Source organism: Geotrypetes seraphini, chromosome 1 (genome assembly GCF_902459505.1).
Source record: "Geotrypetes seraphini chromosome 1, aGeoSer1.1, whole genome shotgun sequence".
Classification (NCBI taxonomy): Eukaryota; Metazoa; Chordata; class Amphibia; order Gymnophiona; family Dermophiidae; genus Geotrypetes; species Geotrypetes seraphini.
The window spans coordinates 92,153,582-92,170,820 of record NC_047084.1 but is presented as its reverse complement, the minus strand read 5'-3'; the positions used below and the strand labels follow the sequence as shown (position 1 = coordinate 92,170,820).

The window sequence follows — 17,239 nt, the reverse complement described above, 5'->3', positions numbered from 1 at the left end:
AGAATTACATTTTAGTGAAAAGCCAGGTTTTCAGTTGCTTATGGAATAATTGGAGGGAGCCCAGGTTCCGCAGCGGTGTAGTAAGGTCGTTCCAAAGACCTGTGATTCTGAAGAGAAGGGATTTTCCCAGTTTGCCTGCATAGCGAATACCATGTAGAGAGGGAAAGGATAATTTATACCTTTGGGCGGGTCTGGTAGAGTCAGGACTCGAGGAGTTATAAGATAGTGGGATTAAGGGAGGAAGGATGCCATGAATGATCTTAAAAGCCAGGCAGGAGCATTTGAAATGGATTCTGGAAATCACTGGGAGCCAGTGAAGTTTGGCTAGGAGTGGGGAGACATGGTCAGACTTGCGTTTTGCAAAGATCAACTTGGCTGCAGTATTCTGGATTAGCTGGAGTCTTTGATGACTTTTTTTTGATAGGCTTAAGTAGATGGCATTGCAATAGTCTAATTTGGAGAGGATGATGGATTGGACAAGGACGGTGAACTGTTGTTGGCAAAAATAGGATCTTACTTTCCTCAGCAAGTGGAGGCTGAAAAAGCATGATTTAGCCAAGGAGTTGAGGTGGTCATTGAGGGAGAGACAAGAATCGATAATGATGCCAAGGACCTTGCTTGAGAACTCAAGCTGCAGTGCAGCGCCTGAGGGTAGTTCGAAGAGGGTGGGCAGTTGTTCTAATTTTGGGCCAAGCCAGAGTAATTTTGTTTTTGATTCATTCAATTTCATCTACTATGCAGAGTTTTCATTGGTTTACACATTGATTGATATGTTAAAATCTATCAGTCTGTATACTATGGTCAATACACAGCATAGTAGCTGCTAAAAAAATACAATTCTGAAGTAGGGTGGTATTATAGGCTTACCCCCCTCTTCTATTAAATTGCGCTAGCAGTTTTTTCCACAGTGTGCCGTGCTGAATGACCTGCGCTGCTCCCAATGCTCACAGAGTTCCTATGAGTATTGGGAGCAGCACAAGCCATTCAGCACAGCAATCTGTGCTAAAAACTGCTAGCGCAGTTTAATAGAATAGGGGGGGGGGGTAAATTTCAATTAAACAAAACAAAAAAAAAGCACGTGCTATGTTACTGGAAGCAAAAGCAAGCAAAAACTGTGATACTGCCCAAAAAACACAGAAATTTGCTTCTGGATCATGCAGGATCAACATCCTTATTGAATAAAAACAAATTAAAGGTTTATCCACTGTAAGAATATAAACTCAATAAGCTTAGGCATGAACATCACTCTTATCCCTGGCTCTGTCGGGTTTTACTGCTCAAGTAGAATTTGGATGAAGAGAATTAGAAACAGTAAAGAGATGTAAAATGTAGTTCTTAATAAGAACTTCTTATACCTACTCTTACTAGTTCACTGCCATAATCAGTCTTTGATGGGCACTACTGAATAACTAGGGTTTCTGTTTTTGGGCTGTAATCAAAAACATCAATAAAACTACCCCACTGAAAAAAATGAAATTGATGTCCAATCAGCACTCCTTATGTGATCCATTTGCCTGCCTTAGGCCCGCTGATCCTTCTTTTCTTCTATGGTGATGGCATTTCAGCTCACAAGTACTTATCAACTGCTAGATTCCTAGCTATACTGGGTCAAGACTAGTGGTCCATCTAGTCCAGTATCCTATTGCCAACAGTGGCTAATCAAGATCACAAGTACCTTACACAAACCCAGATAGTAGTAACATTATATGCTACTGATCTCAAGGCAAAAAGTGGCTTCCCCCATGTCTGTCTCAATAGCAGACTATGGACTTTTCCCCCAGTTCTTTTTTGAACCTAGCTACGTTAACTGCTGTCACCATATCCTCTGGCAACAAGTTCCAGAGATTAACTATTCTTTGAATGAAAAAATATTTCCTCCTATTTGTTTTAAGAGTATTTCCATGTAATTTCACCGGTCTTTGTAATTTTTACAAGGGTGAAATTTTTATTCACTTTTACCTGTTCTATACCACTCAGGATTTTGTAGACCTCAATCATATCCCTCCTCAGCCATCTCTTTTTCAAGCTAAAAAGCCCTAACCTCATATGAGAAGAGTTCCAATCCCTTTATCAATTTGACTGCTCTTCTTTTAACTTTTTCTAATTCTGCTATATCTTTTTCAAGGTACAGTATCCAGAACTGAGCTAAATACTCAAGGTGAAGTCGCGTCATGGAGTGAGAGAGACATTATAACATTTTTGGTCTTATTTACCACCCATTTCCTAATCATTCCTAGAATCCTGTTTGCTTATATGGCTCCTATCACACTGGGCAAAATATTTCACTGTACTGTCTACAACAGTGGTCTCAAACTCACGACCCGGGGGCCAACATATGGCACACCAGGTACTATTTTGAGGCCCTCGGTATGTTTATCATAATCACAAAAGTAAAATAAAACAGTTTCTTGATCATATGTCTCTTTAGCTATAAATTACAATATTATTATTAAGACTTAGCCAAAAGGAAAGATTTATAAACTATAAAGAGTTTTACCTCATGCAAAATTGTCATTTCTTTAATAAGACTAACTATTTTTTCTGAGGCCCTCCAAGTACCTACAAATCCAAAATGTGGCCCTTCAAAGGGTTTGAGTTTGAGACCACTGGTCTACAATGATATCCAGATCTTTTTCTTGGGTGCTGACTCCTAAGGTGGATTCTAATATCGACTGACTATGATTTAGATTATTCTTCCTGATGTGCATCATTTTGCATTTGTCTACATTTAATTTCATCTGTCATTTAGATGCCTAGTCTTCCAATTTCATAAGGTCTTCCTGTAATTTTTCACAGTTAGCATGTGTTTTGACAATTTTGAATAGTTTTGTCATCAGCAAATTTAATCGTCTCACTTATCATTCCAATTTCCAGATCAAGTATAAATATGTTAAATAGCACCAGTCCAAATACAGAGCCCTGCTGCATATCCTCCATTGAGAAAAATGGTCATTTAACCCTGCCCTCTGTCTCCTGTCCAATAACCAATTCCTAATCCACAACTAAACACTGCCTCCTGTCCCATGACTTTTTTTTTTATTTATTTGTTTATCATTTTACACACACAAAAAAATTATCAAGCATTATATCTTGTACAGTAAGATTGTATCCTCAGGAGTCTCTCATGAGGCATTTTGCCAAAAGCATTCTGAAAATCTAGATATACTACATAAACCCGCTCACCTTTATTTACCTGTTTATTTACATCTTCAAAGAAATGAAGCAAATTGGTGTGGCAAGACTTCTTTTGGCTGAACCTATGCTGACTCTGTCCTATTATCCATCACAAATTAGTTCTTTAGCTTTTTAAGTATTTTTAAGGACTCTATGCACTTTTTCTAGCACTTCAGCACTTTCTTAAAATATTTTTTAGAGTCTTGGGAGATCATTAAGTACTAGTTCTACTGGAAAAAATGTTGTAACAGATACAGATGGACGATGTGATATATGAGGCAGTCCTTATTTAGACCCATGGTCTAGTGCTAGTCACTTATGAGTTGCTGCCTGAACCAATTCGTATCCCGTGGGGCATTACCTAGGCTCATACTGATGTCCATTATTTAAAGCTAATTATTTGGTTGCTCCAGTTTTTTGCACACGTTATTCAACATTCTTTCCACAAGAACTAGAGTTCTGTCCAGTTTGTTATTGGAAATTCTGTCCTATTAAACCATATTTGTCTATGTGTTCTGTAATTTTATTCTTTATAATAGTTATCACTATTTTACCTGGCAATGAAGTCATGCTTACTGGTCTGTAATTTCCAGGATTACCCCGGAACTCTTTTCAAAAATTGGCCTTATGTTGGTCACTCTCCAAAATTCAGTACTACAGATGATTTTAGCAACAGGTTACAAATCATTTACAGAAGATCAGCAATTTCATGTTTGAGTTCTTTCATTACCCTGGAATGTATACCATCCGGTACAGGTGATTTAGCATTCTAACTTTATCAGTTTGGCTCAGTATATCTTCCAGATTCATTAAGATTTCTTTTAGTTCTTCCACATCATCACCCTTGAAAACTATTTTTAGTAGAGGAGTTTCTTACATCTTCTTCTGTAAAGAACAAAGCAAACAATTCATTCAGTCTCTCTACTATAGCCTTATCCTTCCTGAGTACCCCTTTCGCTCCTTGATGATCCAATGGTCCCACAAATTCTCTCTGACTTTCTACTTCTTACATATCTGAAAAAGTTGTTACTTTGAGTTTTTGCCTCTGTGACAAATTTCTCTTCATATTCTCTTTTAGCCTTCTTTATCAGTGATTTGCATTTAACTTGCAAATGCTTATGCTGCCTCTTATTTTCTTCATTTGGATCCTTTTTTCATGCTTTAAAAGATGTTCTCTTGATTCTAACAGCATCTTTTACTTCACCTTTGAACCATGCTGACTGTCATTTGCTCTTTTTTCCACCTTTAATATGTGGAATACATCTGGTCTGGACTTCTAAGATGGTATTTTTTTATTTGTAAATTTACTTATCTTTACGAGAAGGCTCTTGCTTAAACAAAACAGAAAGAAATATACATTCAAGAAAATCAATAGGAAATCACTTATCTTCCTTATAACATAAATTTAAAGGTGAGTGGATCCAAAGGATGAAGAGAAAAAAAACCATAAGGAAAGGGCCTAACAGAAAAACCTTCCAATTCTATATATCCAACCAATTCAGTTGGTCACAGTTATCAAGTTTTTCATATTCAAAAAAGCTCAGAGTTGTTCTGGGATGAAAAAAATGTATTTCACACCCAAATACTTGATGATACATTTACAAGGATATGCAAGAAGAAATGAAGCGCCACATGCTACAGTTTCAGATCTCATTGCCAAGAAAAGTTTCTTCCTTTCTTGCATCTATCTAGTGACATCCAGAAACATCCAAATCTTCTTTCCACAGAATAAAACTTGATTATTCCAAAATTAAACTCTCATTATACCATTCACATTTTGTTCAAAAAACAATGAAACAAGTAAAGTAGTCCCTTTCAGATGTCTCAGACAGAGAAGTTTCAAGAATACAGTGGTACCTTGGTTTACGAGCATAATTTGTTCCAGAAGCATACTCATAAACCAAAATACTCGTATATCAAAGCGAGTTTCCCTATTGGAACTAAGGGAAACTCGCTTGATTCGTTCCCACCCACCCCCATCCCCCGAGGCCAGCGGCGCTGCTCTACCCCCCCCCCCCAAGAACCGGCATTGCTCCCTCTGCTCATGAAGGCCCCCCCCGCGTGATCTTCCATCCCCTTGCTCATTATGCGTCCCCCTGGGCGATCCGGCACCCTCCCCCCACGATCCGGCACCCTCCGCTCGCGTCACACCCCCTCCCCGCCGTGATCCGGCATCAAAAAGGCACCCACCCACCCGATCACATTTCTTACCCCCCATTTGGCACCGGCACCAACGCACAGGACATGCCAGTGCCCGAAGATCTGCCTCCTTTGTGCTGGGCCTTGAGCATCTGCGCATGCTCAAGGCCTTTGTGTTCCCGTTCTCTCTGAGATTCTCGGATCAGTATAGCAACTCTTATGTCTGAATTCAAGAAGGCATGAGATAGGCACATGGGATCTCTTAGAGAAAGAGATAATGGTTACTGCAGGTGGGCAGACTAGATGGGTCATTTGGCCTTTATCTGCCATCATGTTTCTATAAATACCTTAAAACAGATCCCTAGCTATTACTGCTACTGTACCATATCTAGAACTAAGTAAAATTTATAGTTCATTTGAATATTCAAGTCCCTAGTCAGGGACAAAAATACTACAGCATGAGTGCTAAAGATATACAATGCACTAATGTGCACTCTTAAAGGACAAAGAAAAATGAAATCAGACTCATTTGATGATCTTAATTTGCTAGGTAAAATCAACTATGGCGGACTATGGGAGACTTCTGGGGTCTTTGACTCCCTGAGCCATCAGAGATAAAATACTTCACAGAAGCAAAATACCTCTTGCTGCCTTATTAAATACCTCCAAGTAGAAACAACTAAAAAATCAAGCAAAAAAAACAAAACAAAAACCAACACAGGTATGGAGGAAGGAAGACATTGAAAATAATATCCTACAAATCTCCTTAAATTCTAGACCTATCTGCAATTCATTTTAAGACATGAACATATCCATTTCATTGAACAACAAAAAAAAAAATTCCACTTACACTCAAAATACAAATCACAGACATTTTCAGGTCAAGATTAGCTTCTGAATACAATAATACATTTGCAGTGTATTTTTTGTACAAATAAACATTAAGCAAAATGGTGATAAGGTATAATTTAATAATGAAGTAAATAGTAGGAAAGTATATTTAGAACTCGAATGCTAATACTAGCTGTTAGAAAGTTCTAGCTTTGACTTTCAGTCACATACTTTCCATTTTAGCACACTGTGAGCTAGACACATTCAGAGGATCCTTCTTTGGCCTCATGGGACACCAGGATCCATCCTCCTGAAATTTTATCTCATCCACATCTGAGCATTCATTAAGGATTTCCATGAAGAGTCTGGAAAATAAATAATTATAAGTTGTTTTCATTATATCCCTCATGATTAGTAAGGTGTTGAAACTGAAGAGCAATCATGATGGATTCCAATTTTTTTTTTTTAACTGCAGTTAAGATGGTATTGCTAAACTGTATAGACAATAATTTCGGTAATTTGTTTACTGCCTTTTGCTAGTTAAACTTAAATTCCTCAATTTTTCCAAGAATAAAATCTTCCCATATTTCTTAGTTTATTGTACAGATAAGCCGATTTCCAAAATACTTAAAACAAAAATATTTATCTCCTACATCAGGCCTTGCCAAATTTTTATTAAATCTAGGAGCCAGTAGTCAAGACCTCTCTTGGTTCTTCTTCTCCATCCCTCCAATATTGTCCACAAATTATTTTTGGAGGGGGGAGGGTATTCTGTCTACATGAAATTTATTCTCTCTATACATCCATTATTCATCTTTCCTCTATGGCTCTAGTCTCTATGCTGCCCCCATGATCAGCATTTCCATTCCCTTGCCCCACTTCTCCATGCTGTATCCCTGCCTTTCTCTTGTTCAACATCACCCATGTGTCCCTATCCCTCCCCGTGTGTCCAACATTACCCATCTCCCTGACTCTATGCTACCCACATGTCTAACATTTCTCTTTTGTGTCCGTAACTCTCCCACCCTCCAGTTCAGCACTGATCCTGTGTCTCTACTCTTTCCCCTGTCCAGGAGTTCCCCTCTGTGCCCCTGACCCTATGGTCTCTCATGCCCATTATGTCCCTAGCCCTCCCAATGTCCAGCTTATCTTTCTTATTCTTCCCATGAGGTCCAATATCTCTGTCTCTCTTCTCCACTATCCACCCAGTTTCCAGCATCTTTCCTCCTTTATCCCCCTACAGGATAGCATCTCTCTTTCCCTTTTACTCCCTCTCACCCTCATCAATACCTAGTCCAGTATGTATCCCTCCCTCTCTGCAATCAACATCTCTTTTCTCCATCTCCATCTCTCCATGGCTGCTTTAATTGAGAATGGGTATAAGCTATATTATAGATGGTATATGACCCCAAAACATCTGAGTCATATCTATGGGAGTCACTCTGGGCTTTTCTGGAGGAATTGTGGTTAGGTGGGTGACTTTCGGCATATATGGTGGGCATGTCCTTCTGTAAAGGGTTATTGATATAAGGTGGGTCAACTGTTGGTAAGGATTACGGGTAAGCATTGTCTTGTCATAACCCATTGTTGCTTACTGAATGCTTCTATCCCTGGTTATTCTCCCCAGGAACATCGATTAGCAGGATTTCTATTTATGGTGGCTCATCTGGCGTTAGCCCGATTTTGGCGATCCCCTAAATTGCCTACCCAACAATGTCTGTTATGTAGAATGGACTATATCCAAATGAGAGAACAAGGAATTTGTGAATAAAACGGCCTTCGGATATTTGGTGTCAGGTTAGATTGCAAATAAAGTAATCAGCCTCCCACCAATAGAGAATATCATTTAGGGCTTAAGTAACATTCTGTTCCATTGTCTGCTGCATTTTGCAGAGTTATAGAAGTCATTTGAGAAAACATAATTAACGTATTTTCACATAGATAACGCGCACCCATGTAAAACGCGCACACGGGTATAGCGCGCAAAAAACACATATTTATGTACATAAATTTTTATATACCGCGCACACCCGTATACCGCGCATGCTGCCCGACTCTCCTTTCGCCCGCCCCGACTCTCCTCTGGAGACCCTGACTCTGTTTTCGCCCGCCCCGACTCTCCTTTCCTCCTTGAAGTCTTGTCCCTACCCTGAAAGCCTGATGCCCCCCCCCGACGTCCGATTCACCCCCCCGCAGGACCGCTCGCACCCCCACCCCGAAGGACCGCTCGCACCCCCACCCCGAAGGACCGCTCGCACGCACCCGCACCCCCACCCTGAAGGACCGCTCGCACCCCCACCCCGAAGGAGCGCTCGCACTCCCACCCCGAAGGACCGCTCGCACGCACCCGCACCCCCACCCTGAAGGACCGCTCGCACCCCCACCCCGAAGGAGCGCTCGCACTCCCACCCCGAAGGACCGCTCGCACCCCCACCCGAAGAACCGCTCGCACCCCCACAGCCTCACCCCCCTCCCCCATGGAGAAGCTGTCTACCTTGTTTCCGGATGCCAGCAAGCCCAGCTGTTTCCTCTGCCGGCGGTCCCACCCCTTCTCTGAGCCCTGCTGTGCTGCTTTTTCTTCCGGTGGTCCCGCCCTTTCTCTGACATCAGAGAAAGGGCGGGACCGCCTGAAGAGGAAGCAGCGCAGCACAGGGCTCTGAGAAGGGGCAGGACCGCCGGCAGAGGAAGCAGCTGGGCTGGCATCCGGAAACAAGGTAGACAGCTTCTCCATGGGGGAGGGGGGGAGGCTGTGGGGGTGCGAGCGGTCCTTCGGGTGGGGGTGCGAGCGGTCCTTCGGGGTGGGAGTGCGAGCGCTCCTTCCAGGTGATGAATCGGGCGTCGGGGGGGGGGGAAACTATGTAAAAAAATTTTTGTACAACGCGCTCACACGTATAACGCGCAAGGGTATGCGCGGTTTGTAAAAACCACGTATAACGCGCGCGTTATATGCGAGAAAATACAGTACTTCTTACCCATCCAGTATCAGAGTTTCGTATGCAGCCTTTTTATCACAAACAGGGCAAATCCATGTAGATTTCTTTTCATTCATTTGTAGGTAAAGCGCAGCATCAAAACACTGTAAATGTGTGCAGGTCACAGCCCGGCATGGAATTGTCAGTCTCATTTTACCTAGCTGAAAAGCACAAGATTCATACAGAATTACTACAAAGAAGGAAAAATAACTAGGAAATAAACTTTTGTGCACCCAATCATGGCTTAACATAAAATTTCAAGTTCTAATTAAGTTTTATTTTGTTCACACAGAAATTTCTATGTCTCTACAAGGAACCAGATTTCCCAAATTTAAATTTGTAGGGTCACTGTCAGGAATGAAACATATTTGTTTATCAATGTTATGCAATAACAAAGGGGTCCTTTTATTAAGCTGCGCTAACCGATTTACCGCACGCTAAATGCTATGATGCCCATAGGAATATAATGGATGTCTTAGCATTTAGCATGCACTAATCTTTAGCACACAACTTAATAAAAGGACCCCAAAGTGTGAAGCATCACCAGAAAATCAGAAAAAAATGGATCTGGTTCAGAATGGGCTTTTACTGCTGCATCAATTAGTACATTTTTGCCACTGCTCTACTAAGTTACTTCTTTTTTTTGTGAAGGTATACAGCCCTATGCTTAAGTACTTTACACCTAAGTAATGAAAGGTGTTTTAAAGTGAATTAAAGTGGTAATTCAACAAGTCCTACAAGTTATTAGAAGGCAAGCAACTTGGCTATAAGCTTATGAATTTTTAATTTTCTAAGTTTCAACTTATAAACTATTGATAAAGCACAGTTACTTACCGTAACAGTTGTTATCCAGAAATAGCAGGCAGATATTCTCAACAGTGGGTGACGTCACCGACTGAGCCCCGCAGCGGACAGCCTTGAAAGCAGACTTGCTTGAAGATCTTTGTAAGAGCTTCCGAGTGCTACACTGCGCATGTGCGAGTGCCTTCCCGCCCGAGTTAGGGCATGCGTCTCCTGTGAGGTACCTCAGTTCAGATAACTAGCTAAGAAGCCAACCGGGGAGAAGGGTGGGTTGTGAGAATATCTGCCTGCTGTCCCTGGATAACAACTGTTACGGTAAGTAACTGTGCTTTATCCCAGGACAAGCAGGCAGCATATTCTCAAAAGTGAGTGAGCTCCAAGCTAAGTATATAATGGGATGGAGGGAGAGCTGGCAAGTTAAGAAAAGAGATTCTGCAAAACAGACTGGACAAAATGGCCATCCCTTCTGGAGAAAGTATCCAGACAATAATGAGAGGTGAAAGTATGAACCGAGGACCAATTGGCAGCCTTGCAGATTTCCTCAATGGGAGCTGATCTGAGGAAAGCTACAGACGCCGACATTGCTCTAACTCTGTGGCCTGTGACTCGACCCTGCAGAGGGAGCATAGCAGAAAGAGATGCAAGCAGCCATCCAGTTGGATATGGTTCGCTTCGAGACAGGATGCCCCAACTTATTTGGATCGAAGGAGATGAAAAGTTGTGGGGCTGTTCTGTGAGGTTGAGTGCATTGCAAGTAGAAAGCCAAGGCACGCTTGCAGTCCAAAGTATGGAGCACCACTTCTCCAGGGTGAGAATGAGGCTTAGGAAAGAATACTGGAAGAACAATAGATTGATTGATGTGAAATTCTGACACAACTTTAGGCAAGAATTTTGGATGAGTATGGAGGACCACTTGTCATGGTGGAAAACTGTAAAAGGTGGATCCGCAACCAAAGCTTGTAACTCACTGACTCTTTGAGCAGACATGAGGGCAATCAGGAAAACAACTTTCCAAGTAAGGTACTTGAGATAAGCCTTATCAATTGGTTCAAATGGAGGCTTCATCAATTGAGCCAAGACAACATTGAGATCCCAGACCACTGGAGGTGGTTTGAGTGGTGGATGAACATTAAAAAGTCCTTTCATAAAGCGGGAAACCACAGGTTGTGCAGACAGATGTTTCCCATCAAGAGGATGATGAAAAACAGCAATCGCACTGAGATGAACTCGGATAGATGTAGACTGGAGTCCAGATTGTGATAAGTGAAGTAAATAATCCAAAACAGAAGCCAAGGAGGTAGACACTGATTCCATATGGCGAGTGGAACACAAAGCAGAAAATCTAGTCCATTTTTTGATTGTAACACTGCCTAGTGGACGGCTTTCTGGAAGCCTCTAAAATGTCCTGTACAGACTGAGAAAACTGTAGAGAAGCAATTAGGTTGAAAGGTTCCAAGCTGTTAAGTGTAGAGACTGCAGGTTGGGATGTAGCAAGGACCCTTGACTCTGAGTAAGCAGAGAAGGAAAAACTGGTAGAAGCAGAGGCTCCCTGGTGCTGAGATGAAGTAGAAGGGAGTACCACGGTTGTCTGGGCCACCGAAGAGCTATCAGAATCATGGTGGCATGTTGAGTCTTGAGAATCAGAGGGAAGGCATAGAGAAACTGACCCGTCCAATCCAGGAGGAAAGCATCTGCCTCGAGACGCTGGAGAGAGTATATTCGAGAGCAGAATTGAGGCAGCTTGTTGTTGAGGGGAGAGGCAAAGAGGTCTATTTGAGGAGTCCCCCATTGAGCAAACACATGACGCAGAGGCGAGGAATTGAGCGTCCATTCGTGTGGTTGCAGAAGACGACTCAATTTGTCCGCCAGACAGTTGTACTGACCTTGAATGTAGACAGCTCTGAGAAAGATGTTGTGATGGACTGCCCAATCCCACAGCTTCAGAGCTTCTTGACAAAGGGAGTGAGATCCCGTACCTCCCTGTTTGTTGACATAGTACATGGCGACTTGGTTGTCCATCCGGACAAGGACTACCTGGTCATGAAGAAGGTGTTGAAAAGCTTTGAGAGCATTGAAAATCGCTCTGAGTTACAACAAATTGATGTGACAAAGACGGTCCGCAGGAGACCAATGACCTTGGGTACGGAGACTGTCTAGATGGGCTCCCATGCATAAGTTGATGAGTCTGTTGTGAGAACCTTTTGATGAGGGAGAGTGTGGAACAGCAAACCTCTGGAAAGATTGGAAGAGAGCATCCACCAGTGGAGAGACTGCTTCAACAAAGGAGTTATTATAATTTGTTGAGAAAGTGGATCGGTAACTTGTTGCCACTGAGATGCCAGGGTCCACTGAGGTATGCGAAGGTGAAGTCTGGCAAAAGGTGTCATGTGAACTGTATAAGCCATGTGACCGAACAGAACCATCATTTGTCTTGATGAAATTGATGTGAGATGAGACACTTGATGGCAAAGGCGAATGAGGGTATCCCGACATGGTGGAGGAAGAAACGCTCTGAGTTGGACAGTATCCAGAGTGGCCCCAATGAACTGAAGAGACTAAGATGGAGTCAACTGGGATTTTGGAAAGTTGACTTCGAACCCCAGACATTGGGTTGTTGGGTCACTGCAATAACCCCTTGTTTAGAGGGGGCCTTGATGAGTCAGTCGTCCAGATATGGAAAAACTTGAAGAACCTGGGCACGGAGGGTTGCAGCCACCACCACCAGACACTTCGTGAATACTCTGGGGGGATGAGGCGAGTCCGAAAGGAAGAACTCTGTATTGTAGATGAAGATTCCCCACCCGGAATCAAAGGTATTTGCAAGAGGCTGGATGAATGGGGATATGAGTGTAAGCCTCTTTGAGATCCAGAGAGCATAGACAATCTCCCTGATCCATCAGGTAATATAAGATTGGTAAAGAAAGCATCCGAAACTTCTCTTTGACTAGAAATTTGTTGAGGGCTCCGAGGTCCAGAATGGGTCGCAAATCCCCCGTCTTCTGTGGGACTAGAAAATAAAGGGAATAAAAGCTCATGTCCCGTTGGTTTAAAGAAACTTCCTCGACAGCTCGAACGTGAAGGAGAGCCTAAGCTTCCTGAAGAAGGGGAAGTTGTGACAAATTTGAAGGACACTCTCTTGGAGGGTAATCTGGAGGTACCTGAAGAAAGTGAAGTGAGTATCCCTCCCGAAGGATGGTGAGAACCCAGAGATCTGAGGTGATCATCTCCCACTGGTGATAAAAATGGTGAAGACGACCTTCTATTGGCAGAAGAGAAGTCTGATGAAGGGAGGTTGGTATGCTCAGACTGGGAATGTCAAAAAGACTGAGCTGGTTTAGTCTGAGCTTTCTGCTGTCGTTGCTGCTGTGGAGGCCTTCTAGGCGGAGGCCTGGAGAAAGCTGGCGTCGTTTTTTGAGGATAACGATTTGGTGGTTGTTTGTATGGCCGAGCAAGAGGAGTCTTAAGCTTCGGCCGAATCAAGGAAGCAAAAGAGCGCTCATGTTCAGAGAGACGCTTTGTAGCAGCTTCAATAGAATCATCAAAAAGTTCATTTCCCTGGCAAGGCAAGTTGGCTAGACGGTCTTGCAAATTGGGATCTATATCAACAATGTGAAGCCAAACTAGGCGACGCATGACTACTGCAAAAGCAGAGACCCTGGAAGAGAGCTCAAAGGCATCGTATGTGGCTTGCAGCATGAAGAGTCGAAGTTTAGACAGAGTTCTGATAATCTGTTTGAATTCCGGAAGACACTGCTCCTCAAGAGCCGGGTAGAACTTAGGCATCAATTTGAGGAAATAGTTAAAATAAGCAGTGAAAGTGTAGTTGTAATTTAGAATTCTGTTAGCCATCATGGAATTCTGAAATAGCCTACGGCCAAACTTGTCCATGGTACGGCCCTCCCTTCCTGGAGGGACCGCAGCGTAGAGCTTAGATGGTTGAGCTTTCTTTAGAGAAGATTCCACAACCAAGGACTGGTGGGACAATTGAGATTTCTCAAAGCTTTTGCAAGGTACTGTGAGATACCTGGATTCCAGCTTGGATGGAATAGCGGTAATGGAATAAGGAGTTTCCATATTCCTGAAGAAAGTTTGCTTTAATACTGGAGTCATAGGAAGCCTCAAGATCTCCTTGGGTGGATGAGGCAACTCCATGTCGGCCAAGTATTCAGGAGTGTACTTGGAATCAGAGTGGAGATCCAGCTGAAGAGCTTTCCCCATGTCAAAGACAAATCTGGCAAAGGAGGCAGACTTCAAGGTCGAGGCACTTTCATGAGAAGTGCGAGACTTAGGAACCACCAAATAGGAAGGAGAAGCCTCTCTGGAATACTGAGAAGGAGGCTCAGAATCCAGTCGCACAGTAATGGAAGAAGCTCCACTACCCGCAACAGGAGGAGTGAGAGAGTGCTTGCGCCTCAAATACCTTGAGTTGAAGTTCCCGGGGTTCGAGGAACGGAGTGAGTCGAGGCAGGAGGAGAAGGCTCCCTCGGAGGCGGACTCGATGGAGGAGTCTTCGACATTGATAGACTGCGAGGAGAAGCAGCCGGTGTACTGGCCGTGCAAGACTTATGTTTAGATTTAGTAGAAGTCTCGATAGCCTTTGATAAATGAGGCATAGAAGACTCAGTATCTGGAGGAGAGGGTTTCTGCTTTAGAAAAGACTCCTGACTGAGCTTAGAAGTAGGATGCCTCGAATGTCTCGAGCGATGCCTCGATCGAGGTTCAGGAGACTGTGTCAGAGGAGTAGGTGAAGAGTCACTTGATGAAAAGCGACGAGACTTCCGAGGCTTGCCTCGAGGTGCTTCGGCAGGGGCCTCAGACTGCCGCTCAGACTGGCTCATAGGAAACAGGGTCAAGGTCGGGAGGAGCTGAGCCACGACTGAGAAAATCTGAGTGGTCAGAATGGCTTTCAGTATGTCCTCGAACATAGGCACCGAGACAAAGGGATCAGGTCTCAAAGGTGCAGCAGTGCGCTCCAAGGAGGGCGACTTCGAAGATGAGTATTCCCGATGCTTGGAGGCACGCTTAGCTGGAGGTCTCAAAGAGGCTGGCAGGACCGTGGACAAGGCCTGGGATGCCTGAGACTCTGGAGGCTTCTTAGGAAGGGTACCTGAAGCAGAGGCAGGAGACTTACCCACCGAGGAAGACTTCTGAGGAACTGCCAGCGAGGCCTTCGAGACCGGAGGTGTCGAAGTCAAGGCCTTGGTGGAGGCAGATGTGGGTGTCGAGGTCGAGGAAGTTGAGGTCGACCCCGAAGCCAAGGTCGAGACTCTCTCAGCAGATGGTTCCATAGTGCCAAATAGTTGAAGAAGCTTGGCACGTCGTCTGCGAAGGGCTCGAGGTTGAAGGGTAGCACAGCGCGAACAGGCGTCTGGGCAATGTTCAGGACCTAGGCAAGCAATACACCGACTATGAGGATCGGTGATTGAAATGGCCTGACCACATTAGTTACACTTTTTGAACCCGGTAAGGCCGGGACATAGAAAAAATAAAGGCCGACGTAACGAATGAAGTAAGCGGCTAGTCCTAGGCCAAAAGGCCGCTGGTCAGAAAAAAATGAAAAAATAAGTGTTTTTTTCTTTTTTTATTAATAAGAAATGCGAGCACAGTGACTAACAAAAAATAAGAAAGCCGCGGTGAGAGAAGGCAACAAAGGCTGCAGAGCTGAAGTGAAGAGGACTTCTCGGCTCCGCGGAAAACTTTGAACTGAGGTACCTCACAGGAGACGCGTGCCCTAACTCGGGTGGGAAGGCACTCGCGCAATGCAGCACTCTTACAAAGATCTTACAAAGATCTTCAAGCAAGTCTGCTTTCGAGGCTGTCCGCTGCGGGGCTCCGTCGGGGCACCCACTGTTGAGAATATGCTGCCTGCCTGTCCTAGGATAATCTTTAGTTTTGGTATGTTAAGATATACAGCCAGATTATATTTTGGAATTTGTTGTTTCTTCCATCCTTAAATACAGTAAGGTTTACTTATTGTATAGCTTTACTTACAGGGCACATCAAAGAAACTCGCAAGCTGGTTGTAGCAACTTCACTGTCAGGATCTGCAGTAAGTTTTTCCTTAACTGAGAAAGACAAAATCATATACACAAAAAAAATAATTCTGATGTACTACCTAAAAACCAATTCTTTAGCAAAATATCAACAGCTAATATTCTGAGTTTCTAAATTTCCTACATCTGGTGCCTTTCTGTAGCACATAAAAAACAGTAGGTGCATAAATATGAAAAACTTACACGTTCCAATTTGGGTATAAAATCAACAGTCCTCAATTGGTTTGCATTATATTTCTCAGATCATTCCTTTTCAGTGCACTGGAAGTTCTTTATCCCCCGAATCCTTATATTTCTGAATGATAATTGTGAGGTAGCCATTTCTGACTTCAATGTTAAACTTGGCTTGATATCAGGCTGGTTATCGGAGAATAATCTTGCTCTGAAATGTCCAAAATTCCTCTGCAATGTGGATATCTCGTAAACAAAGGACTCTGAATGTTTTGCCTGTTTTAAATGGTCAAAAATTGTTTTTTTCCTTACACTTGACTATTCTGGTTCTATGGTGTGATGATCAGCTAAGTTACAAACCTCAAATAAGCCATGTGGTAAGGTCTTGTTTTTATCATTTTTGTATGTTACATCAAATAAAATCTCTTTTGATTAAAGACAACACAAATAAACTAATTCATGCCTTTATATCTTATTATAACAAGTGTAACAAAAAATGACATTTGAAATTGAATACAACACTTGAATTTCTATCATAATCAACATTAAATCATAAAATTTAATCCCCTCCCTCCCTACCATAACCTATGCATAACACTATGTAACAACACTCCTAACAGCGTAACAACTAACATAGAGCAATACTGTTGGAAATTGCATAGAAGAAGCCCCTTTAGCAAAACGTCCCCACAGCTTGCCAGCTGAGCCAAAGCCGCTGTTCTTTTGATCTCCCCAACCCTATAAAAATACTAGAACCCACAGATAAAACACACTGTTCATGCGAATCCCGTAAGTACAACAAACAGACAGGGTGGGGACTATACCAGTCTGGAGAATCTAAAAGAAATAAAATTAGCAGGTAAGAATCTAATTTCTCCTTCTTCAGCATCTCTCCAGACCAGTACAGTTCACCGATGGGACATACCAAAGCAGTACCCATCATAGGTGGGACCCCGCGGAGGGCTGCCACCAGAACACGCTCACCGAACACAGCGTCCAACACGCCTGGACATCCACACGGAAGTGTCGCACAAATGAATGCAGAGAAGACCAAACTGCTGCCTTACAGATATCCACTGAAGGCACCAGAGAAGACTC

General features: G+C 43.1%; 1 protein-coding gene across 4 annotated transcripts in view; it reads right to left on the bottom strand.

Annotated features, from left to right (window-relative positions):
• The window catches only part of PIAS2 (protein inhibitor of activated STAT 2), a 136,105-nt gene that overhangs the window by 27,668 nt on the left and 91,198 nt on the right, over window positions 1-17,239 (bottom strand). For all 4 annotated transcript variants that reach the window (XM_033934957.1, XM_033934942.1, XM_033934950.1 and 1 more), the window contains exons 8-10: window positions 15,909-15,982; window positions 9,117-9,277; window positions 6,376-6,509 (exon numbers count right to left, since the gene is read on the bottom strand). In XM_033934957.1, coding sequence (XP_033790848.1) covers window positions 6,376-6,509; window positions 9,117-9,277; window positions 15,909-15,982 — 369 coding nt within the window. The remainder of the gene's footprint in view (window positions 1-6,375; window positions 6,510-9,116; window positions 9,278-15,908; window positions 15,983-17,239) is intronic.